The following is a 25,894-nucleotide window of genomic DNA, read 5'->3' as shown; positions in this document are numbered from 1 at the left end:
GGAAAAATAACTACTTTTCCCCAGTACATGTTATGTGTTTTCTATAAATAAAGCATTTCAGTTTCAAGATCAAAAAAAATGCCATTTGGAATGGTATACATAATGCATAGTTATAATTACAAAGTTTTGAGGCCAGCAATGTTGCTTTTCAGCTGTTTTGCAAAAACACACAAGCATGTGGGCGTTCCTGGTTGCTATGTTGTGGGAATATACTATGAATATAAGTGACTTATCTATTAATAAAAACACCTGTTAAAATGCCAGCAAAACCTAGGACATTTGTTTGGAGGTATGTGGCAGAATATACTAGGCATAGAATAGTGATGTTTCATACTTTGGTCCTTCACTATTACAAAGTTGGGTGGTTTTTTTTTTTGCTTTAATGACTGAATTAATTCCATAAACTGGGTTCACTTGCAATAAAAGAAATTTTTTCCATTGAGAGTGGTGAGACACTGGAACAGGCTGCCCAAAGAAGTTGTGGCTGCCCCGTCGCTGGAAGTGTTCAAGGCCAGGCTGGATGAGGCTTTGAGCAACCCGATGTAGTGGAGGGTTTCCCTGCCCATGGCAGGGGGGTTGGAACTACATGATGATCTTTGAGGTGCCTTCCAACCCAAACCGTGCTGTGATTCTGTGAAAAATTAGAAATTTAGTACACTTTACTATTACACAGATTTTGACCATGAGTTTTAAAATTTGAATGAAAACAAAGTTTTGAGAAACTTCTGGTTTTCTGACTTAAAATTAATACATTTTAACTTTTATTTAGAATGTTCCCTGGAATTTTTAAGTCTGAAAACTCACATTTCTCTGGTAAAATACACAGTGCTTTTGCTATTAAGCATTTATTGGTTTAGAAATTAAGTGTTGATTTCTTGTTTGATTGAACATTGTTGTAATTACTATGTGTGTCCATATAACATTTGATTAGATTAGTTAATTTCCAGTTAGTTCTGATACTCAAAACTATCAGTTACCTGTGAAGATAGTTTAAGGGGTACAGCATACAAGGCATACTAGAATTTTCAGAAAAACTTTACCAGGACTTAAGGGAAGAAAGACCTCTGTGGCATTCTCTGTTTGCATACAGCTGTCCATCCCATCGGAAGTTGTGGATGTCTGCAGTAGAATTGGTGACTCAATTTAGGTTTGGATTGCCAGTGGAAACATCAGACTTATTTTCTGGCATGGATGTATGAAAATAATGTGACCATCACTCCATCAGAAGGATGTAATGGTGTTCTCACTTCATAGTTTTAGGAGTGTGTTTTGTATTATCTTGGGTAGAATCCTTGGTTTTGTTTTTTTTTTTCTTTCCCCTCAGTGACTTGAGGGGAAAGAAAAAAAACTGCCTGAGTGGACTCTACCCCACCTGGAATACTGCATTCAGCTCTGGAGTCCCCAGCACAAGAAGGATATGGAGCTACTGGAGCAGGTCCAGAGGAGGGCCATGAAGATGATCCGAGGGCTGGAACACCTCTCCTATGAAGACAGGCTGAGAGAGTTGGGGTTGTTCAGCCTGGAGAAGAGAAGGCTCCAGGGTGATCTTATAGCAGCTTTCCAGTACCTAAAGGGGGCCTACAGGAAAGCTGGAGAGGGACTTTTTACAAGGGCGTGTAGTGATAGGACAAGGGGCAATGGATTTAAACTGAAAGAGGACAGATTTAGATGAGATATAAGGAAGAAATTCCTTACTTGGAGGGTGGTGAGGCACTGGAACGGGTTGCCCAGAGAAGTTGTAGATGCCCCATCCCTGGAAGTGTTCAAGGCCGGGTTGGATGAGGCTTTGGGCAACCTGGTGTAGTGGAGGGTTTCCCTGCCCATGGCAGGGGGGTTGGAACTAGATGATCTTTGAGATCCCTTCTAACCCATACCATTCTATGATTCTATGACTTTCCAGAAGGAGACTAAGCAGCCTCAGTGTTTGTTTTATACATTTAGCCAAGCATGAGGGTGTCACATATCATACAGCATGGACAGGTGATTTTATATATGCAACATGACCCTGCATGATATGTAATACTCCATTGGCCAATTTGGCCCTCAATCCTAAGCCTAAATTCAAATCATAACGGGAGTTGTGGACCCTTTGTCCCAGCCTTGCTCCCCCCCAGCCTGTTGTGCTCCTGCACGCTGGCAAAAACATGTAAAGCCGAAAGGTCCCGACTGTCTCATTACCAGCCGTAAACATCAGTGCGCTATCAGCAGTCTTCTCACACTAAATCCAAAACACAGAGCTCTTCTAGCTGCTAAAAGGAAAAGCTATGTCGTAGCTGAAACCAGGACAGCACTTAAGTTTGCAGTAGCTTTTTTATAAACTTGTTGGGTGCTTGTAACCTGCAGGGAAAAAAGCTTGTTCCTAAGATATCTGAAGAGAAATCAAATCAACAATGAACTGTAAGTGACCAAGTTTCTAAGTGGAAATGCGAATACTTAGCTGATGCAAGAAAGTGATGATTAGCACATATACAGAAACAGAGCCCAAGAGCAGACTTGATTCCTGGACCTTTTCTGTAGACTTTCTAGTATTTATGTAAATCAGAGACGTTTTAGTACCTATTTAGACTCTTCATTGTTATGTCTTTAAACTTATGAACTGACAGTAAAAGAGAGGCTCTTTTCTTGCGAATAATCCATCCTATAGTTACCAAACATAAAGGAGAAAGATTAGACAGTGTTGGCTTGACTGAGAAATCATTGAAATTAATGGAAAATTTCTAGTTGACTTTCTTAGCTTTGAATTATAAGTTTGTAATTAATGCGTAACTTACAGCCTCCTGTTAGCCAACTGCTGTTTAAAAATGATCAAGAGGCATTTGCTTTCTTTTCCCTTAGTTGGTACAGTATGTGGTGCTGCCTTCTCTGTTAAATCTTAAAACCTGCCAGTGAGGAATGTGAGTGGTTTATGTCTAGAAGTTACTGGGCTACGTTTAGTTGGCTTTTAAAGTATCAAGTGTTAGTCATTTAGCAATATACAACGTTATTATGAAGTTTAAATTATTCCTTTTCCTCTCCCGTTTGTTCCATTCTTTTGCATAGTTACTGAAACCCAGACTGCCTTTGGAGTTGCTTATTTAGTTCAGGTAGATGAATGTGGTACAGAGTTTAGCCTCTGTGTTTAGCCTCTTAATTACAAAATAGGAAGAGGAGTACGAATACAGGGACATCAGTATACCACATGGTAGTGGGGTCCCTTCCAAAACAAAGACATTCTCTTCCAAGATTGAGTTCTTATCAGATGAGTATGAAAGGAAGATATTTTGCTCTCTGCTGAATGAGGATCTCAGAACAACCTGATGGCTATCAGAAAGAGCAGCTTCTTTTGCTAGCTACAGGAATTGCATTCCCTGCAGCCTAGCTGGAGAGTTTTCAAGCAGGTTGTTTGGAGAGATGCTAGTTCAGCTGTATGTGATTAAGCTGCAGTCGTTGCACAATAATGTCATAGTTCTGTGGAACAAAGCAATTTGTTTATTGTACAGAACTTTACTGGGCTATTTGAAATTGCCTAGTAAAAGCTTATTTCCTTTAGAGAAGTAGAATATTGAGCAAGTTGCACAGAGGCCTGCTAGCCTTTATTCTTTGGCTTTATAAGCTCCAAACCCTTAGAATCATAGAATACTTTAGGTTGGAAAGGACCTCTGAAGTTCCTCTACTCCAGTCCCCAGCTCAATGCCAAACCAGCTCGGATCAGGTTGTTGAAGGCTTTGTCCTTACGAGTAGTAACAATTTGCCACCATTTCCGTAAACCCATATTTTTTTCCTATTTCTGATGGGCAACATTAACGTTGTGGTTCGACCCCAGCCAGCAACCAAACACCATGCAGCCGCTTGCTCACCCTCCCCCCACCCCTGGGGAATGGGGAAGAGAATCGGAGGGGTAAAGGGAAGGAGACTCGTGGGTTGAGATGAGAGCAATTTAATAATTGAAATAAAATAAATTCTAAAATAATAATAATAAAAAAATAGAAATAGACTATACAAACAAGTGATACACAGTGCACTTGGTCACCACCAGCTGACCAATGCCCAGCCTGTTCCCACCTAGCGATCCTGGAGCAGGAGAATCCTGAAACTGCAGAGCCGGGACAGAGAGAGAGTCTGGCCAACCCGCATCTATATACTGAGCAATAACATTCCATGGTATGAAATACCCTGTTTGCCCATTTTCATGGGTTGTGCTCCCTCCCAGCTTCTAACAAACTAGCAAAACATGGGAAGTTGAAAAGTCCTTGATTTCTTAGCAAATAAAACCAACGGTGTATTACCAGCATTCTTCTTATACTAAATCCCATATAAAATCCAAAACACAGCACTATTCTAGCTACTAAGAAGAAAACTAGCTCTATCCTAGCTGAAACCAGGACAATTAAGTAACTTTGTCTTTATTATTATTCACTGGGCAAATACTCTGCTTAATTAAACATCAGAGGAAGTCTTTCTAGTTTTTCCTTTGTTATATTGATATGTCCTCCATTAGCCTAAGTTGTACACCCTTATGGCATGGGTCTTTGAAGAATTTTGGGAAATCTGATTTTTTTGCCCATGTTCTTCACAAGTCATGAAATTAATGTCAGTATTTGCAGCAGTGTATATCTGCCTTTCTTCACAGTTCATATCCAGATAAAAATCTTTCACAGACCCACTGTTGCTTCACAGTAGAGCAGAGACTGAGGCATTTTGAAGTCAGAAAGTAAACAATATCCCCTCATCAAGGAAGGGGTTGTGAGGAGACAAAGAATGTAATTATAAACTTTATCAGTGTATTCATGTCCAATAAGTAAAGAAAAAGTATTTTATCATTTTTAGCTCAATTTTTCATTACAGTAGATAATATTTTAAACCTTTTTCTTGTTAAATAGTACATCAGTCAGGAATTTCAATATTCTGCATGTTTTCCTTACATCTTGAATCACTAATTCTCAGTCATTTCTTTAGCAGTCCCTCTTCAGGCTTCTGCTTGCACTTCTAAAGTCTTCTATCAGATGCTCTCCTGGATTTGGCTGGGAAAGAATTAACTTTTTTGCAGGAAGCTGAAGGGGACACAGCGCAGGCAGCTGACCCAGCCTGGCCAGGGGCTATTTGATACCATGTGATGTCATGCTCAGAGTATATATTGGGGGAGCAGCGGGGGAGGGGGTTCGCTTCGGGGTCAGGAGCGCGCTGAGTTCAGGTGCCATGTGGTGAGCAGTTGTAGCACTCGTTTTGCATTGTTCTTCTAATAGCATTATTGCTCTTAATTATCCATTCTCATTTTTCTTGTATTGTTCTATTAGATTACCCTTGTCCCAAACCACTGGTTTTGCCCTTTCCTCCCGATTTTCTCCTCCCCACTGCACCAAGGTGGGGGAGTGAGCGAGCGGCAGCGTGGCAGCCTGGCTGCCGGATGGGCAAAACCGTGAGAGATGCTTTTCAATGTCTTTTGTGTAGTGTGACAAAGTGAATTATTTGTACTTTGTTATCACTAGTGACATCACAAAGTATACTGCTTCCTATGCTAATCATATACTAGCATTATAATCATCTGGAACAGATGATGAGAAGCTCAACATGAGCCGTCAATGTGCACTGGCAGCCCAGAAAGCCAACTGTATCCTGGGCTGCATCAAAAGGAGCTTGGCCAACAGGTCGAGGGAGGTGATTCTGCCCCTCTGCTCTGTTCTCATGAGACCCCGCCTGGAATACTGCATTCAGCTCTAGAGTCCCTACCATAAGGACATGGAGCTGTTGGAGCGAGTCAAAAATGACTATCCGAGGGCTGGAGCACCTCTCCTCTGAAGAGAGGCTGAGAGAGTTGGGCATATTCAGCCTGGAGAAGAGAAGGCTTCGGGTTGATCTTATTGCAGCTTTCCAGTACCTAAAGGGGGCCTACAGGAAAGCTGGAGAGGGACTTTTTACAAGGGCGTTTAGTGATAGGACAAGGAATAGTGGCTTTAAACTAAAAGAGGGCAGATTTCCATTAGAACAAAAGAACAAGTTCTTCGTTCTGAGGGTGGTGAAACACTGTAACAAGGTTGCCCAGAGAAGTTGTGAATGCCCCATCCCTGTATACATTCAAGGCCAGTGTCCCTGCCCATGGCAGGGAGGTTGGAACAAGATGGTCTTTGAGGTCCATTCCAACCCAAACATTTCTATGATAACAATATTGACTTTAGATAATGTTACATACATTCAATTCTGAATGGACAAAATTAGCAGCCTTCTATTCCATCAGTGGGAGCATAAACATCAATAAAGTGATAATTGTGCTAGTTCATCCATTCTGTTGGGAGCAGGTGTGTTTACTGTCTGGTTTTTAACCTCAGTAACTGCAAATTAATGCAATACCATTTGAATAGTTTCGTTTCATGTCTTGTAATCTTTCATCCATTCCTATGAGATGCAAATTTGCTGACTTTGAAAGATCACTTTCCCTGGCTATATTTTCTAAATGGGAACATTACACTATATTGATTGTATTTCTGTAATTTCTCCCCCTTCTGCATGTTTTTGAGCACTATACACCCCATGTAAGGCCAAAATATTTTGGTTCAAATTTTCAGTTATTATTCCTTCTACTTTTCATATATCTGCAGCACAGTTTGTGTGCACATCAGGAGTGGGTGTTGAGCCTCAGTTTCATAGTTTTATTCTTACACTTATTTATACTTATTTATATATATATTTATTCTTATACTTATTTATACACTTATTAGTTCGTTAGTTAATCTTGTATCCAACTTGACAAACTTTGAATTCTTTTTAATCTGTGTTTTGATGAATTTTGCTGGGAGACCTTAGTCTCTATAAAAGCATGTTACCTAGTTCTTCAGATGATAGGACTACTGGAGCTTTCTGATGCATTGAGGTCTATGCTCTCTAAAAACATTGAAGTGAACTGTGTAATAAAGATCATCCTGAGGTATACAGAGACTCAAGATTAAGGGCTATATGGTTACTTCTGGAGATAGTAAGTATAACATTATTTTAGGTTCCTTTTAAATAATTTGTGTATTCTTTCATTGCTATAGGATTCTTCCTTTGAAGATAGATATGATGGCTATCTGACTTTGGCAGAATATGTACAAGACTTCCTGAATCACCTCATCGAGCAGCCAGGTTGTTTTGAAACTGAAATAGAGCAGTTCACTGAAACACTGAATGGCTGGGTCACGACAGATGAAGCTTTACAAGAACTTGTTGAACTCGTCTATCAGCAGGTAGCCTGTGTATTCTGTCTTATGACATGGATATTATGCCTCTGTTACCTAGTGTCCAAGATGTGCGTACCAGTATTATTTGTTATGCAATTGTACCTGCATAGTGTTGTAATGATTTGAATTTTTCTTTTAGACTGAAACATGCAGGGAAAGATTTTGCTCAGTACATTGAAATGGTAGCTCAAGTGTGGTATACCTGGAAGGCTGATACATTTCGCCAATTTAATCTGTTTCTGTCGTTGTGTATTTGAATCTCCTGGATCACATACAAGAGTTGAAATTACAGCACGTAATTAAAGGGAGATATATTTGAATTGCTGTGTTTATATAGTAGAGATTGGAGAAACTCTTAAGCATTGTCAGAGTTGTACGTTTTTATTCTATTATGGAAAAAAATTTCTTGATAATACTTCTTGGTATTTTAAAAAATTGAATTTATACCTACTGTACATATCACCCTGTGGGGAATGCTCCTTTATTGTCTGGCTTTCTTCTTCGTTGGGAATATACCTATTTCAGAGCAGCGTAACTGGAGGAAAGGAAAGCTCCTGTAATGGTAACTAGGTCCAGTCCCATTGATGGCCATGGAAATGAGGGCAGAGACCTTTTGCTGAACTCTGTACTAATTGGAGACATTAGAAAGAACAGCTTAATACGTGTTCCTTAGCAAATGAGCTACTGGTACTGTCTTTTGGGCTTGCTGCAGAGAATGAATTCACACTTGTGCTTGGTTTTAGTTATGTTGGGGGTTTCTCTCTCTTCTGAGTTGATTGCTTTCAAGTTCTACCTTGAAGAATGCAAACTTTTATTCACCTTTGAAGTGCAGATACTGGCAGAATATTTTTACTGTAAAATATTCTCGTGTATGTAGAAGCTGCATGACTGGTTAGTCATTGCAGAGAACCATAGACAATCAAGTTCCTTATTATCATACACAATTGTCGCACATTTAATTCAGAACAGTTTAGTTAGATGTTAAGATTACCTGTGCTGTGTTTGGCATTTCCCCATCCTTTATTTAAACATATGGAGGATAGTTAAAAAAAAGTGAGCATATTCTGTTGAACTTTATCAGAAGGAAAAAAGAGGAATTTATCTCATTTTTTACTTCATATGGTAAATACACTGACTCTCATTTAATGTAATCCCAGTGTTGGGATTGGCTGTGCCTTCCTCAACTGAGAAGCGTTGGATATTATCAGTCTGAAATTATATGGAAAATAAAATTGAGTGCAAAAAAGCTGTGCTAGTATCCAAAAGCATCTGATTTTGGTTTCATGGTATATCAGTATAGGATAGTGTTCAAGTGTAAGTCACCTATGCTTAATATTCTTCTGTTTTGAGCAGAGGCTCAAGTATTCATGTTTCCTGACTTATCACAAACCAACTAAAATTGCTGAAATGTATTTATAAGCATCTGCTTCAGTAATATTAATTTAACCCAACTGAGCAGATTTACAGATGCTGGGTTCATGACGGAAAAGGACTAAAATGAAAGAAACCCAGGTCCTGTACACTCTTACCTTCCTCTGAGTGTCAGGTGTCTTAACCTGTCTATAAGGATTAATTACATACTTCCCCCTGTTCTTCCTAATCCATTTATGTCTCTGGACTGCCGGCTCTCTTGTTTTGCAAAAGTTGAGCACTCTGACTTCTTAGCTTAAGAATCTTGGCTGTTGTATAGTTAATACAGTGGAGTGTTGCTGTTAACAGCAACTAAATTTTCTCGAGATAGGTATCGGTAGATTAGCCTTCATGCTCAGGTTGTGATTTTTTTGAGTTGGAGGTAAGCTCGGATTACCAGCAACAATAATTCAGGGGAGTTGGTATTGCACTGTAATGACTGGTTATTAAGAACATGTAAGGTGGTTTTTTGGTCTCTGTGTGCTGTGCCAGGTCACAACACCCAAAATCTAATTGTTTCAGTATTTGGTGCGACCACAAATACAGACCAACTAATCAGGAAGATAATATTTAAAAATTATGGATGAGATTCGAGGAATTCATGTATGTGTTTATTGGGGTTTTGGGTTTGTTTTCTTGATAGGAAAGAGAAGTGTAGTTTAAGTGATGTATTTGGCCTTATAAAAAAAGGAGGGCTTCTAGTCCAAGCAACTGATTGAATCAAAGAACCAAAAAGTTCATTAACTATATCACATGCCTCTTACTGGAACCCAAATTCTATTTGACTGTCTTAATTACTTAAACTTGTTGTATCTTTCAAAGACACTTCAGTTCTTTCCAGTGACTTTACGCATATAGAACATTGAGTGCAAATTTTTCTCTGCCTGTACAAGGTAACTAGCTATAATGCAAGATGCTTTTTTCAAACGTGTTAGAAGCAGAAGCATGCAAGCACGTCTGTAGCACTGATAGATGATCAAGATGTAAAAGGAATGTTCAAAGATAAAGCCATAGATGTTTAATGAATTCCTAGTATTCCCGTTTTCTTTTGATAGAGCTGATGGAGTTATTTACACCAGAACCTCCTTTCACTGAAGTTTTATCTGAGAAGTAATCTCAAATTCAAGTATTGTTAGAAGAGAGTTCAAAACAAGTGAACAGTAATAAAGTGCCAAAATAAGGGGATGTTCTGTGTTAAGTTCTATGAGATGTTGAATGTGGATGGTATTGAATTTCCAATTACTTTTTTCCACCTCTTGAAATGTTGAAGTACCAGATTTAAAGCAAAATATTTTTCAGACAGTCTATAACTTAACGTTGTGGAATTTCATTTCTACCACCTGTTTTGAGATGATGAAAGTATAAATGTTCAACAGTAACAGGACTTGTTTTAGAAACAAAGACTCGTCAAGAGCTATTAACTGTAATGATAGAGTTTTAACCTCTGAATCAGGAGTTTGCTATTCTGCAAATTGCTAGTGCACATACAGGAGAAAGTAATTATCTTTACTTGCTGTGTTCTTGTACTGTTTCCCTGGGATAAATAGCTCTTAGACTGAATGAAGGTGACTTTTTTTTTATTTTGTTTTAGTGTACTCATTGCTCCTTGAGAGAGTGCATGTCCTTGAAAAAGTGTCGTAATGTCCACTGTTGATTTTTGTAGAAACAGTTTGTAAGTGACTCTCAGACACTCTTTGGTGTAGGTCACAATGGAGAAGTAGAGTTGAGGACGCATGGCATAAAGGTGGTTGTTTTCTTAAACCCACAAAATCACAGTATAATGAACTTCTAAGTGCTGAAATGCATATAGCAAAGTGTTGATAAGATGCAAATGTTAACATGGCAAATAGTAATTATTAATCATCTGCTCTTCAGTTATCTAATGTACTGTTGTTAAACACAGTTTTCCAAAAAGCTGTTAAAGATACTTCCTGATAGCCCAATCACAATTTGATGAATAATTTATTTTTCTACTTTTATTTTGGAAGGCCACGTCTGTCCCACATTTTTCCTACATGGGAGCACGGTTATGTAACTATCTATCTCACCACTTAACCATTAGTCCAGAAAGTGGGAACTTCCGACAGTTGTTACTTCAAAGGTCAGTACCATCATGTCATTTTAAGCCTGTTACTTTCCCAGGTTGCATGTCTTCCTATTTTATATATAACTCCTAAATCATGTGCAAAGAGGTATATATTTAAAATAGAACTTTAGACTGGGGATTGTTAAAGCACAGGTACATACTCTATATTGAATATATATCTTTTTTAATATATTAATATTGTTAAATATGAAAACAAGACTCTGTTTGGAGTTTTGTAGGCTCTTTTGAACTGAATATCTTAGACTGATCCCAAATTACAGGATAAATTTGAAACCTGGTGAACTTCAAAAGTATACTAAGTGCATATGTACTGTCTTTGTCCTTTGACTTTTGCCAGGACTTATTTAATTGTGGTTTTTTCTTTAATTACTTTTCTGGCTGGAGTTGCTGTGTAAGGTTTATTCATTGATTGGCTAACTGGTTTTATATCTATGAAGCAGATGCGTAAAATCCAGAAGGATAAATTTCTTCAGTTTTCAGTTACTACAGAGTTCTAGGGTCTTACGGTTTAATAATGATTAGACTTTGTAGGTGAGGAAAATGCAGCATTTTTTAAATTCATAATTTCCTTTTAAATCTTACTGCATGGTATTTGAATGAGTAGTACACTTTAATACTTCAGAATTCTTTAGAAATTAACCTCTTTTTCTTTAAGGACTTCTGGCTTTCTAAGCTTCAGGTTTTTAAAAGCTTCTTATTTTAAAAGTTTCATATAGTCTACCTATGTTTAGGAGGAAAAGCATGATAAAATTTATCATGCAGTGCATTCTGATGATCTTTTATCAGGACTGGTACCCTATGGAGAAGCTGGAAATACTAATCTTTTTCTCTTGTTTCTAACCATATCATTCTTTTTGCCTTCAAAATTATCAGTTTTGTCTTCTGTTTTTTGAACTGCTTGTTACTTGAACATGAAGGAAATCTCCGTTAATGCTGGATTATCTGATTCCTGGTTTTTGAAGCCAACTGAACAGATGACATTTAATTTAGCACACTGAAGCCATGAGTTTAAAGTTGCTTATGTTTTTATTGCTAATATGAATGGAATTTGGGGCAGGGGGAAGGGGGATAAACAAGGTAACAGTATGACCACAGAGAGCTCCTCTTCTGTTTCTCAGCCCAAGTTTCTACCTTAAATTTTGTATTTCGGCTCCTTAGATTTTTCATTTCCTCCAGCGTCTCTTAATCTGTTACATAACCATTGAGAATACATTAGAAGTTGCCTATCTTTCTTTTATCTCAAATATTTTTTAATTTTGTTTTTGAACTGCTAAGTAAACTTGTTTATTTTTGGCACAGTTGTTGAACACTGGAAGAATTAGCTCACTGCCATCTTATTTTAATCCTCTGTATTTCTATCTAAATTATAGAATTATAAAATGGTTGGTGTAGGAAGGGACATGGCCATGGGTAGGGACACCTTCCACTAGATCAGGTTTCTCAAAGCCTCGTCCAACCTGGCCTTGAACACTTTGAAGGATGGGGTAGCCACAACTTCTCTGGGCAACCGGTTCCAGTGCCTCATTTCTTCCCTAGATCTAGCCTGAATCTTCCCTCTTTCAGTTTAAAGCCATTACCCCTTGTCCTGTTGCAACAGGCCCTACTAAAAAGTCCCTCTCGCATCTTTCTTATAAGCCCCTTTTAAGTACTGGAAGGCCACAATAAGGTCTCCCCAGAGCTTTCTCCAGGCTGAACAATATCAACTGTCTCAGCCTGTCCTCATAGGAGACGTGTTCCATCCCTCTGATTGCTTTTGTGGCCCTCCTCTGGACCCACTCAAGCAGGTGCATATCTTTCTTACATTGGGGGCCCCAGAGCTGAACACAGTACTCAAGGTGGAGTCTCACGAGAGCAGAGCAGAGGGGCAGAATCACCTCCATCGACCTGCTGGCCACGCTTCTTTTGATGCAGCCCAGGACACGGTTGGCTTACTGGGCTGTGAGGGCACACTGCCAGCTCATACTCAGTTTTCCATCCATCAGTACTCCCAAGTCCTTCTCCTCAGGGCTGCTCTCAATCCTGTTATTGCCCAGTCTGTATCCATGTTTCAGACTGCGGCGACCCATGTGCAGGACCTTACACTTGGCTTTGTGCAACTTCATGAGGTTCACATGGGCCCACTTCTCTAGCCTGTCAAGGTCCCTCTGGATGGCATCCCTCCCCTGTAGAGCATCAACCACACCACTCAGCTTGGTGTCTTGAATTATGCATCACAGTCACTTAAAATGGTGAGATAAATAATCTTTTGAATAAGTGTAAAGGCATTTAAGACAATGTGGGCAGCACCTTGAAAGGGGTAATGTGTTTCAGAGTTTATCTGCTTTCTTTCTGTGGACATTTGGCTGCCCGTGTTAAACTTCCTGGACCCATATTCTAATATATAAACTATGTAACTGTCTCGTGGTTTTTACATCTTTTAATTTGCTCTATTTCATGTTGCTGTCTCAGATTTCTCAGTGCTTGAAAACATAATCACGTAATCATAGGTATTCATCTAAAAGGACACAAATCCATCCACACATCCAGTCCTCTCATTTCCTTCACAAATCATACTTCTCAGCATTCAGCATTTAGCAGTTTTAATGCAGTTCATGATTTCCTAGCATTCTGTTAAATAAGTAGCATGTTAGGTATGTTGGGATTTCTACAGATTATATGGTTTTGGCTTACTGTTTACAGGTGTCGAACAGAGTATGAAAACAGAGATGAAGCCACCAAAGGAGATGAGACTACTCGTAAACAGTTTCATGCTTTTGTGCTGTTCTTAGCTGAACTTTACCTTAACCTAGAGGTAAGAAGAACGTTGCATGTCAGGTGGTTCTTCATTAATTTCTTGTTTTGTTTAGGTAAACACTGAAATGGAATATAATTTGAGGTATTTTTCTAAAGGCAGAGAGGAATAAAGTAAAATAACTTTATAACAGTTTCATTATAATGTGTGTCCAAGAAACAGATAAACAAAAAAGGACAAGACCATTACGAAAAAAGTGTATAAATAAATAATAAAAAGGTAATGATTCATTAAAAGAACCAACCATAAACCACTTTTGGAATGAATCTTTTGCTGTTTTCTTTTGTCTGGCAAAACCCCCAGATAACTACCCTTAGTCAACGTAAGAAATGTTACAGCCTAGCAGAAGCAGATCAGGATCAATAACCTCTGTAATTCAGTGTTCAGCCACTAATAGGAGCTATTATCAAACCCTTGAGGAAGGTGTGTAAATCCTCAAAATGAGCAATTAAAATGCAAACCTTTAAAGATATGTCATCTGAAGATTGAGTCCTTGTTTTATGCTTGAAGTATGAAATCTTGTAGTTAGAATGTTTTTTTGTATCTGTGATCTATCCAGAAAGTGTACGTACACATAATAACTTCTTTGACTTATACCTGTGAGTTCAGCAAGTTCACTAACTGCTGTAGTGTACTTAAAAATAGATTTTTGACTGAATTATTTCAATGGTTTGATTTAAGCAGACACTATAAAAATGTTCTGCTGGTATGAGGAAAGAAAATGATTCTCTGACTCTTCCATTTCTGTTCAGAAGTAGGCCTTGAAATCTGCTTTTCATTGGCTAGAAGTAAAAAGGAAGATTTGCAAAAGGTTTGGAGTAGGGGGAGTTGTCCAGTTCTGTGGAGTATGCCATTTCTTTTTAAACTATTTTCTAGAATACATAAAGAGTACTTTCTATAGGTACGCCATTACAGCTGTAGAGAATACTTAATATGGGAGAGAGCATGGGGTTCTGAGAATTTGGGATTTTGTGGACCATTTGCCATGCATTCGATAGCTCTTCTTGGCGGTTTATTAGCAAAGAAACAAAACACTAGACGTGCATTGTTCTGCGTGTGTCAGATTTGTAAGACTGTTATTCAAAGTCTGTGTTTTAAGATAGTTACAGTATCTGGCAGGTTCTTCCAACTAAAGAGCACAGCTGTGTTGATCACAAACCAAATCATACAGTATTCAAGAGAGAAAATGCGACTAAATTAATTTCTAAAACTTCTGTCTTTTAAATGTTTTTTTTAAATATATATATTTTGCAGATTAAAGGACCAAAGGGACAGGTAACACGAGCAGAAATTCTTCAAGAAGGCCTTCGGGGATTACTAAATGCACTCTTCTCTAACCCTGTGGACAGTAATTTGATATGTGCAGTGAAACTGCTGAAGGTGAGACAGTAGTTTTCAAAGAAAAAAATGATTTCAAGTTTTTTAAACTTCCTGCCTTTGGAAGCAGTGAGGGAAGCTGCAAATGAGGATGTCTACAGGGTTTTATGCATTACATCATTAGCAGAGTGAGGTGTACTTATTTTTCCCCTTAGTACCATCATGAAATTGAGCCAACAAGAGAGTAACATACTACTCTAGAAGTCAAATGCAAGGCATTTGTGTACGTGCAAGAGCAACAGAACTGAAACCAAGGTGCAAAGGAGTAATCGGTCCCATCGGGTCGTCTTTTGCTGCCTCTGGTGTGGGAGAGAACTGTAACCAACTTGAACGAGTTGTGAGGTTTTGAGTATGTTCTCCATTCTGAGGGACACTCAGCAGTTAGGGTCTGCCGTGTTTTGTGGCAAAAGTTTTTAATGTCAGCTATTTTCATGTGGTATTGTCTGCATCATTGCTCCTGTAGAAATATATGTATTTCTCTTTCATGATGAAAACAAGCTTCGTTGCTCTCAAGTTTTACTTTTTGTTAAAAAATTGTTAGCCTCTATGCAGGCAGAAACCTTTATCTTCTCTAGCCATGGTTATACACATAGTTGGGAAAACAGTTAATTTTAGGAATGAAGGTCAAAAGCTAAACAATATTTTTCTGGAGTTTTGTTTCTGGGTTTTTTTTGTGGATGGTTGGGGTTTTTTTCCTCTTTCTTTCTCCTTCTTCCCACTCCAGTATTTTTCAGACTCTTCTGTCTTCAATTCTAATTCTGGCAGCTTCTTCTGGTATGGTATATAGGGAATAGGGAAGAGAGGTTTTACATCTTCCAATTTAAACCCTTCATTTGAAGTTTGAGTGTTTAAACAGGTTGCTTGATAGCAAGTGTGAGATTGTATTCAACCAGCACGTACACTCCTGTGGTCAGTCCTTATGTTGGCAGTGCTTCTCTGAGGCAAAGCCCACTGAAGGACCTTTCAAAAGGCAGTACACAGAAATCAGGAAGCTTTCCAGTGCTGCTGTTTTTTACAATGATTCTCCAAAGAAGATGAGGCTCTCACTGTTTCTGTGGATGTTCTTGGAATATTTATTTGGCTTCACAGCATCCATTCTAAAATGAAAGACAGTGATCTAAATTACTTTATGACACATTGCTAAATCTAAACGGTGTTACAGAACAGAAGTGAGGTTTTGTTTTGTTTTGTTTTTTAATGCAAGTGTTTTCTGACAATATCTACAAATGTTGGAGTATATTGGTAACTAGATTGGGCTACCTCATGAAACCTTGGCTTCACTACTGAAGCAATAAATGTTTCCTGTTTTTTCCATTTAATGTAAGTTTTTCACTTGTTTGCTTTATGGTATTGTCGTGGGTTAGGTTGAACCGCCCCCTCCCACACACAGCCGGTCACTTCCCCTCCCCCACCCCCAGGTATGAGGGAGAGAATTAAAGGATAAACGTGAAACCCGTGGGTTGAGATAAGAGTGATTTAATACAGATGATTTAATACAATGTAGGTGCTCACCACACCCTCGTATGCGAAGCCCGTCTCGTCCCAAAACTGCAATCCCGGACGAACGCAAGGCCCCGAAATAGAGAGGGGCAGAGAGGGAGAGATAGTACTCCGAGAGTGGGAGTACTGGGAGAGAGAGAGGAAAGAAAAAAAAAGAAAGAAAAGCAATAGAGCGAAAAACACAGCAAGCGCAAAAGAGCAAAAGCGGCAAAAGCCAAAGCGCAAAAGCCCTTCTTCCCAGCTGACCCTCACTTTTATACTGGGCATGACGCTGCATGATATGGAATACTAATTGGCCAGTTTGGCCCTCAATCTTAAGTTCGCCACAAATCACAAGGGGAATCGTGTCCCCCTTGTCCCGGCTATGCTCCCCCCTTATCCCGCCGTGCTTCTGCACTCCGGCACACTGAAAAGTCCTTGGAGTTTCACATCCAACCACAAACATCAACTTGCTATCAGCATTCTTCTCAGAGTGAGCCTCTGAGTAAAACCAAAACACGGAGCTCTTCTAGCTGTTAAAAAAAAAAGAAGAGCTAACACTGTCCCAGCTAAAACTGGAACAGTATCCACCCCTTATTCCATACCATGCATGTCATGCTCAAACCTTACATATATACTATTCCCTTAGCCATGGGTCATCCCTCCAAAATGTGTCTTCATCTGTTACAGCAGTCTCTCAGGGCAGGAAAGATGACGTGAAATTCGCTCAGTCGGTAGAACGAATGACATGTAGTCTTTGTTGCGTGTGGCGCCTGGACCTCGTAGTTGGTGTATCCAGCCGCCGTCTGCAGGTTGAAGATGTTGATCTCGAAGAAGTTGCTGGGTGTTTGGAATCGGTTCTGATTCTGACGAAGTTCATTCCTCATTAACCTCGATGATTGTTAATATAATGACATTAGTACAATGTGACAACCATAGCAATGATGGTATGCAGGGACAGGGTTATTCAGCAATTAATATCACACAAGTCAATTCATTTTATCATCTATTTTCACCCAACATCAAATCCCCTTGAGGCACACATCGGACTTCCCCGTCCTTCTGCATCACCCACCAAGTGCACCCAGGTCCCTGAGCAAAAGCAATCCCACGAATGGATTTACTTTTACCCGAGGGAGGAATAACCCAAACTGTCTTCCCGAGTATATTCCTCATGTGCACTACAGGGACTTTATCTCCTTCTACAGTACGTAGAAGTTCCGATTGCGCAGAACCAGCTCGATTTGCATATCCTCTAGTGTTGACTAACCAGGTGGCTTTTGCTAAATGCGTATCCCAATGTTTAAAGGTTCCACCACCCATTGCTTTCAGTGTGGTTTTTAGCAATCCATTATATCATTCAATCTTCCCAGAAGCTGGTGCATGATAGGGGATGTGATATACCCACTCGATGCCATGCTCTTTGGCCCAGGTGTCTATAAGATTGTTACGGAAATGAGTCCCGTTGTCCGACTCAATTCTTTCTGGGGTGCCATGTCGCCACAAGACTTGCTTTTCAAGGCCCAAGATCGTGTTCCGGGCGGTGGCATGGGGCACAGCATAGGTTTCCAGCCATCCAGTGGTCGCTTCCACCATTGTAAGCACGTAATGCTTGCCACTGCGAGTTTGTGGAAGTGTGATATAGTCAATTTGCCAAGCCTCTCCATATTGATATTTCAACCAACGCCCTCCATACCAAAGAGGTTTTAACCGCTTGGCTTGCTTGATTGCAGCACGTTTCACATTCATGGATCACCTCTGCAATAGTGTCCATAGTTAGGTCCACCCCTCGATCGCGAGCCCATTTGTATGTGGCGTCCCTTCCTTGATGGCCTGAGGCATCATGGGGCCCAACGAGCTAGAAATTTTTCACCTTTATGTTGCCAGTCAAGATCCACTTGAGCCACTTTAATCTTGGCGGCCTGATCCACCTGTTGATTGTTTTCATGTTCTTCTGTGGCCCGACTCTTGGGTACATGGGCATCTACATGTCGCACTTTTACAATCAGCTTCTCTACTCGAGCAGCAATGTCTTTCCACAATGGGGTAGCCCAGATGGGTTTACCTCTGCATTGCCAGCTGCTCTGCTTCCATTGCCGTAGCCATCCCCACAGGGCATTTGCTACCATCCAAGAGTCGGTATAGAGATAAAGCATTGGCCACTTTTCTCGTTCAGCGATGTCTGAAGCCAGTTGGATGGCTTTCACCTCTGCGAACTGGCTTGATTCGCCTTCTCCTTCGGTAGCTTCTGCGACGCGTCGGGTAGGAATCCATACAGCAGCTTTCCATTTTCGATGTTTTCCTACAAGGCGACAGGATCCGTCGGTAAACAGAGCGTATTTCTTCTCATTGTCTGATAGTTCATTATAAGGTGGAGCCTCCTCAGCACGTGTCACCTCCTCCTCCTCTGGTGACATTCCAAAGTCTTTACCTTCAGCCCAGTTAGTAATCACTTCCAAAATTCCTGGGCGATTGAGGTTTCCTATCCGAGCTCTTTGTGTGATCAGCGCGATCCACTTGCTCCATGTGGCATCAGTTGCGTGGTGTGTAGACGGGACGCTCCCTTTGAACACCCAGCCGAGCACTGGCAAACGGGGTGCCAGGAGCAACTGTGCTTCCGTACCTATCACTTCAGAAGCAGCTCGGACTCCTTCATATGCTGCCAATATCTCTTTTTCAGTTGGAGTATAGTTGGTTTTGGATCCTTTGTATCCTCGACTCCAAAACCCAAGAGGTCGATCTCGCGTCTCCCCTGGCACTTTTTGCCAGAGACTCCAGGTAGGACCATTCTCCCCGGCTGCAGTGTAGAGCACGTCTTTGACATCTTGTCCTGTCCGGACTGGTCCCAGGGCTACCGCATGGACTATTTCTTGTTTAATTTGTTCAAAGGCTTGTTTTTGCTCTGGGCCCCATTCAAAATTATTCTTCTTTCGGGTTATTTGGTAGAGGGGTTTTACAATCTGGCTGTAGTCAGGAATATGCATTCGCCAGAAACCCACAATGCCTAAGAAAGCTTGTGCTTCCTTTTTGTTGGTTGGTGGGGACATAGCTGTTATTTTATTAATCACGTCCATCGGAATCTGACGACGCCCATCTTGCCATTTTATTCCCAAAAACTGAATCTCCTGGGCAGGTCCCTTGACTTTACTCTGTTTTATGGCAAAGCCTGCTTTCAGAAGGATTTGGATTATCTTTTCACCTTTCTCAAAAACTTCTTCTGCTGTGTTGCCCCATACAATGATGTCATCAATATATTGCAAATGTTCTGGGGCTTCACCCTGTTCCAGTGTGGTCTGGATCAGTCCATGGCAAATAGTGGGGCTGTGTTTCCACCCCTGGGGCAGTCGATTCCAGGTATACTGGATGCCCCTCCAAGTGAAAGCAAACTGTGGCCTGTATTCCGGTGCCAAAGGAATTGAGAAAAATGCATTAGCGATATCAATTGTAGCGTACCACCTGGCTGCCTTTGACTCCAGTTCATACTGAAGTTCCAGCATATCTGGCACGGCAGCACTCAATGGTGGTGTAACTTCATTCAAGCCACGATAGTCTACCGTCAGCCTCCACTTGCCATTGGACTTACATACGTAGAGGCCATATAGGGCTATTAAAAGGGGAGCGGGTCTTTGTGATGACTCCTTGACTCTCCAGTTGACGAATCAACTTATGGATAGGAATTAGAGAGTCTCAGTTGGTACAATATTGCCGTCGGTGCACTGTTGTAGTAGCAATTGGCACCTGTTGTTCTTTGACCCTCAGTAACCTCACAGCAGAAGGGTCCGTTGAGAGACCAGGCAAAGTAGACAGCTGCCTGCCTTCTTCTGTCTCTACTGCAGCTATGCCAAAAGCTCATCGATACCCTTTTGGGTCTTTGAAATACTCTCTCTTAAGATAATCTATGCCAAGGATGCACGGGGCTTCTGGGCCAGTTACAATAGGGTGTTTTTGCCACTGCTCTCCAGTTAGGCTCACTTCAGCCTCTAACACAGTCAGTTGTTGAGACCCCCCTGTCACTCCAGAAATACAGATGGATTCTGCCCCTCTGAAGTTCGACGGTATCAAGGTGCATTGGGCACCAGTATCCACTAGAGCCTTATACTTTCTAGGGTATGATGTGCCAGGCCACGGAATCCACACAGTCCAGTAAACTCGATTATCCCTCTCCTCCACCTGGCTGGAGGCAGGGCCCCTCTAATGCCTGTTATCATATTCATCAGAGGAATCAGCAGGATTGGAGTCAGGGTGGCTAGGAGGATCAGCCCTCCCATTTTGACTAGTGGACTGCTCACTGTAGACTGGGGCAACAGCTGTCCTGGAGGAATTGGAGAAAGTTCTATTCCTGTTGGTTCTTCCTCCCAACTGGCGTACCCTGGCCTCTAAAGCGGAGGTGGGTTTTCCATCCCACCTTCTCATGTCTTCTCCATGATCACGGAGGTAGAACCACAGCTCACCCCGTGATCTGTACTGTCTCTCTTGTCTCTCTCGAGGAGGGTAACGCCTGGTTCTGACAGCTGAAATTCTAGAACGTTCAAGTGGTGGGAAATCTACTTTTTCTCTTAATTCTCAGACCTCTTCAGACAGCTTTTCCACAGCCGCAACACAGGTTCGTATAGAAGTGTTATCATCATTTCGTCGGAGGTAGGTGACCAGATTACCTACGGATAGTGGTGCTTCATCATCCCCAAAGTCCATTATTGCCAATGAGGTGGAATATGCTGATGGTGCACTCCGTATAATCTTCTGCCACATTGGTCGTGTGCACCGGACGTCATCTGGATCTTCGAGTCTTGGTCCGCTTCTCGAGTCAAGATGAATCAACTCTCGCACAGCCAGTTCTCTCAGATACTGAATAGCTTTTTCTATGTTGGTCCACTTGCTTACATTACATGGCACTTCGTCCTTGTAGGGGTACCTTTCCTTTATAGCTGCCAGGAGCCGTCTCCAGAGGCTGCGGACTTGTGTGTGCCTTCCAATTGCTTTATCAATGCCTCCATCCATGGCAAGGGCTCCCAGCTGCATGGCTTCATTACCATCTAACTCCAGACTATTGGCTCCCATGTCCCAGCATCTGAGCAACCAAGAGACAATGGGCTCACCTTTAAGACGGCCATAATCTTTTCGAATATCTCACAACTCGCTCATTTTTAGAGATCTGGTAGTTATCGTCTCATCTATGATGTCACTCCTCCTCCATTGAGATTTTCTCTGGGGCGAAACACAACGCTCCCACTTCATTTCTCGTGATGGCCCTGGTCGCTCTTCATCATCATCATCCTCTCCTCTGCGTTCTGACTTTCGCACACATTTCCTCGGTTGCTCTTCCGCCAATCGTTGTGATGGCCCTGGTTGCTCCTCTTTGTCTGGTTGCTCTGATGGCCCTGATTGCTCTTCCTCATTTGGTTGTTGTGATAGCCCTGATTGCTCTTCTTCATCTTCTAACTTTTGTATACATTTTCTTTTCCTTACGGGGGCAACTGATACCGTTGTAGTCTGAGTAGCTATAGTGCTTGTCATGGGAGTTGAGATGGCAAGCACAATAACCCGAGAAATAAATTGATATACACCCCTAAATGGCCGATTGAATTTGAATATATAGATAATTAAACATATATTCAGGAGACCTTGCAGGACAATCAAACCGGTTAAATTATTCCAATGATGTTTGGCATTATCAAAATCAACATAAGCTTTTGTGAATGAAAAGTCACCAGTATAATTGGCGATGATATCCGCCAGGTGACGCTCAAAATTAATAAACGAGTTCCACATCACCATCCCCCTCTGCACCGCCGAATACAAAGACTGAGCCGGTCCCAGCACCGATGATCTTATCAGAGATATACCGTACAGTATAGCAAAACCCTTAATTACCGATAACGTACTTTTCATGCTAGTCCAACACCCAGAGCCAGAAAACCGCATAAACATTCCACCTAACATCATATAGGGTAGATAAGACAATAAATTATGAATGTCCGGTAACATGTACGCAAGCATAACAAACAGCATTCCGGCCAGCCACATCGTTATCTCAACCCCTTCGAGCCCCACGTTGGGCGCCAATTAAGACTGTCGTGGGTTAGGTTGAACCGCCCCCCCTCACACACAGCTGGTCACTCCCCCTCCCCCACCCCCAGGAATGAGGGAGAGAATTAAAGGATAAACGTGAAACCCGTGGGTTGAGATAAGAGTGATTTAATACAGATGATTTAATACAATGTAGGTGCTCACCACACCCTCGTATGCGAAGCCCGTCTCGTCCCGAAACTGCAATCCCGGACGAACGCAAGGCCCCGAAATAGAGAGGGGCAGAGAGGGAGAGATAGTACTCCGAGAGTGGGAGTACTGGGAGAGAGAGAGGAAAGAAAAAAAAAGAAAGAAAAGCAATAGAGCGAAAAACACAGCAAGCGCAAAAGAGCAAAAGCGGCAAAAGCCAAAGCGCAAAAGCCCTTCTTTCCGGCTGACCCTCACTTTTATACTGGGCATGACGCTGCATGATATGGAATACTAATTGGCCAGTTTGGCCCTCAGTCTTAAGTTTGCCACAAATCACAAGGGGAATCGTGTCCCCCTTGTCCCAGCTATGCTCCCCCCATATCCCGCCGTGCTTCTGCACTCCAGCACACTGAAAAGTCCTTGGAGTTTCACATCCAACCACAAACATCAACTTGCTATCAGCATTCTTCTCAGAGTGAGCCTCTGAGTAAAACCAAAACACGGAGCTCTTCTAGCTGTTAAAAAAAAAAAAGAAGAGCTAACACTGTCCCAGCTAAAACTGGAACAGATATGTTTATTGTTAATTAAACCTTCTTGGCCTATTATCTAATTATCTAGGATCAAGGTAGAACCACTGTAGAAAACTGGGAACACTGAACAAGTCCTGACTAGGATGCTCGCTTTTACCTTGGCTTTTAATTCCTTTGTATCATCAGATGCCATTCCAAGCATTTTGGATCATGTAATATTTATGCTGAGTACACGAGGAATTGCTATTAACTCTGATCACAGTAGCAAGCTAATTTTTTCTGATTTAACTCCTACTGTGCAATTATTGGGCAATGAAGTACCTGTTCTTAACTTAAAAACTTTCATCCACAGCAGTTCTAGACTTGTCTACTGCTAAAGCTCTCATAGCAGCCCCTTCAGCCTCACAGATTTTATGTATTAAAATTCGGGCTGGCTTGGTCAGATAATTCTTGGCTCCTCTTGCACATAACACATATTATATTTGCTGGCATGTCTGATGCTAGCTAAGTTGACTGACGCATTTCTAAAGTTTATTAAAGTACTTGTTATTCTCAGGTAAGCTGGTGGCATCATGTACAAAAATGAGGTCTCCTTTTTTATAGCATGTACTTACATCAAGTAAGATTTGACACGTCACTGAAGAGTTCTTTCAAAGTCATATTTCAAGACTGAAAGGAGAGAAGTGGCTGTGAACTTTTAATAACATAAACATTGGACATAGAGCTACCATACTGTCTGTAGTCTAAAATTAACTATTTACAAGGTCTGTTGTAGCAAAAAGACATAGGTGATAGGGAGCTCCATCTCTCAGGCAGTCAGACAATGCATCTAAATGTTATGAATTGTTACTGAATCTCTTCTGTTGGCAGATCATTCAAGTTTTGTAATTTTTCTTTAAAAAAAACCCCAACAAACCTAATCCCTTGCCTTTAGTTGACAGGCTCAGTTTTAGAAGATGCTTGGAAAGAAAAAGGAAAGAAGGATATGGAAGAAGTTATTCAGAGAATTGAAAATGTTGTACTGGATGCAAACTGTAGCAGGTGAGAAGATAAATTTAAGTGCAGTGTTTTATTTTTCTATACTGTAAACACCATAATAATCTTCAAGAATAATTAACATGTCCAAAACATTATCTTAAAAACTTTTATGAAAAGTAAGGTGATATTTGGATCACTTCCCTTGGGGAAAAAAACAGTATTTTTAGTTGAGGGGGTTTGTGGGTTTTGTTTGTTTTTATCTGTTAATAGAGATGCATGTTCCACTGTAATGATTTTTTTAATTTTTTTTTTCCCAATGTTTTAGGTCTTGAAATCTTTCGTAAGTGCTTTAGGCTCTAAGAGCAAGTATATATACAAAGAGACAATAGTGGCAATATCTCGTTGTTTATACTTTTAAATCTGAATTTAACAGTATTAAATATACAAACAATATTAAATATGTTACAGTATTAAACATATACAAAACACTATAAATGTAAAGGCAAAATAGAATATGCTTTGTGGTTTGGGGTTTTTTTTTGGTTTTTTGTTTTTTTTCTTTTTCTGAAAAGCTTACCTTTTTGGCAGGGTCTGACTTCAGTCTGGGAAAAAATGAGTGGTTGGCTGATGTAATTGAGCTGCCCCCAGGGAGGATGAGGAAAATTTTGCTTCAGAAACTACAGAAAATTGATAGTGCAAGCTGAGGCTTCAAAGACACAAAGCAGAAACTTACTTTAATAGAGAAAACAACTGAAAACTTTTATTTATTCCTTAATGACGCTCTTCTCCATGGACTTACTTAAAAGAAGAAAGCAATTTCTCATTATTTTAGGGATGAAATGGCTGCTGATATCTAATATATTCAAGGTGTTACTTCTCTCACTGTTGACTGCAAAATTTCAGTGTGATTAAGAGGGCTAAAGTTAGGAGCATAAATTAGATTATTAAAATACTATTTGAAGATCATCCCCCTGGTTTTCCTAGTGCTATCTTTTTATCAGAAAAGGATTTGTTCCTCAACTTGTGCTGCAGGTTTGGTATCTTGATAAAAACTGTAGCAATTTCTGTTTCATATGGGCTCCTTACTTTACCACAGACGAAGCAGAGAGGGTGAGTTGTCTCATAATCGACACATAAAGCATCTAGACTTGCAGGGAAAAAAAATTAACTTAATCTGCACACTGAACCAGATTTTGTAATTTTTAGAGTTTAGGGGTGGAGGGGGAGGGATTTAACTGTCTAGTATTTGCAAGATGAGAGACGTACAGTTTCTTGCTTAGCAGAGAACATTCTAACGTCTGTAGTGCTTCTCTTTATTCCAGAGATGTGAAACACACGCTTCTGAAACTAGTAGAACTGCGATCAAGTAACTGGGGTCGAGTTCATGGAACTTCTCCACATACAGAAGCTACCCCTGAAAATGACCCAAACTATTTTATGGTAAGAATGTTCAGACACTTCAGTTCTTTAACGTGCATTTAATTTGATTCATAGGCAATCACATTGCTGAAAACTACAAACAGCTGCCTCTCAAAATGCATATAACATTCTGTATAACTTTCTTCTTAGAATGAGCCAACATTTTACACTTCTGATGGTGTTCCTTTCACTGCAGCAGATCCAGGTACGTCACAAGCTTAGTATACCTCTCTTCTCAGTCTTCTTTAAGAAAGAAGTTGTAATTAAGTTTATGTCCTGTTGAAGTACATAAAAAGTTGTTCTTTAGATGTCTGAACCTTATACAACGTAAAGACAAAATTAGGTCTGAATTCTTGGCTTTGTGTAACACATGCCCTATTCTGCATTAGAAGAAGGT

General features: G+C 40.5%; 1 protein-coding gene across 3 annotated transcripts in view; it reads left to right on the top strand.

Annotated features, from left to right (window-relative positions):
- The window catches only part of PAIP1 (poly(A) binding protein interacting protein 1), a 36,931-nt gene that overhangs the window by 7,068 nt on the left and 3,969 nt on the right, over positions 1-25,894 (top strand). For 2 of the 3 annotated variants that reach the window (XM_086629561.1, XM_086629558.1), the window contains 7 exons: positions 7,008-7,196; positions 10,589-10,701; positions 13,387-13,498; positions 14,753-14,878; positions 24,035-24,141; positions 25,401-25,518; positions 25,648-25,702. In XM_086629561.1, coding sequence (XP_086485687.1) covers positions 7,008-7,196; positions 10,589-10,701; positions 13,387-13,498; positions 14,753-14,878; positions 24,035-24,141; positions 25,401-25,518; positions 25,648-25,702 — 820 coding nt within the window. Of the gene's footprint in view, positions 1-7,007; positions 7,197-10,588; positions 10,702-13,386; positions 13,499-14,752; positions 14,879-24,034; positions 24,142-25,382; positions 25,519-25,647; positions 25,703-25,894 lie in introns of all 3 variants that reach the window. The other variant, XM_086629560.1, reaches the window with a different exon arrangement.

The sequence above is a fragment of the Tauraco erythrolophus genome, chromosome Z (assembly GCF_009769465.1).
Source record: "Tauraco erythrolophus isolate bTauEry1 chromosome Z, bTauEry1.pri, whole genome shotgun sequence".
Taxonomy (NCBI): Eukaryota; Metazoa; Chordata; class Aves; order Musophagiformes; family Musophagidae; genus Tauraco; species Tauraco erythrolophus.
This window is presented reverse-complemented; position numbering and strand designations above follow the sequence as displayed.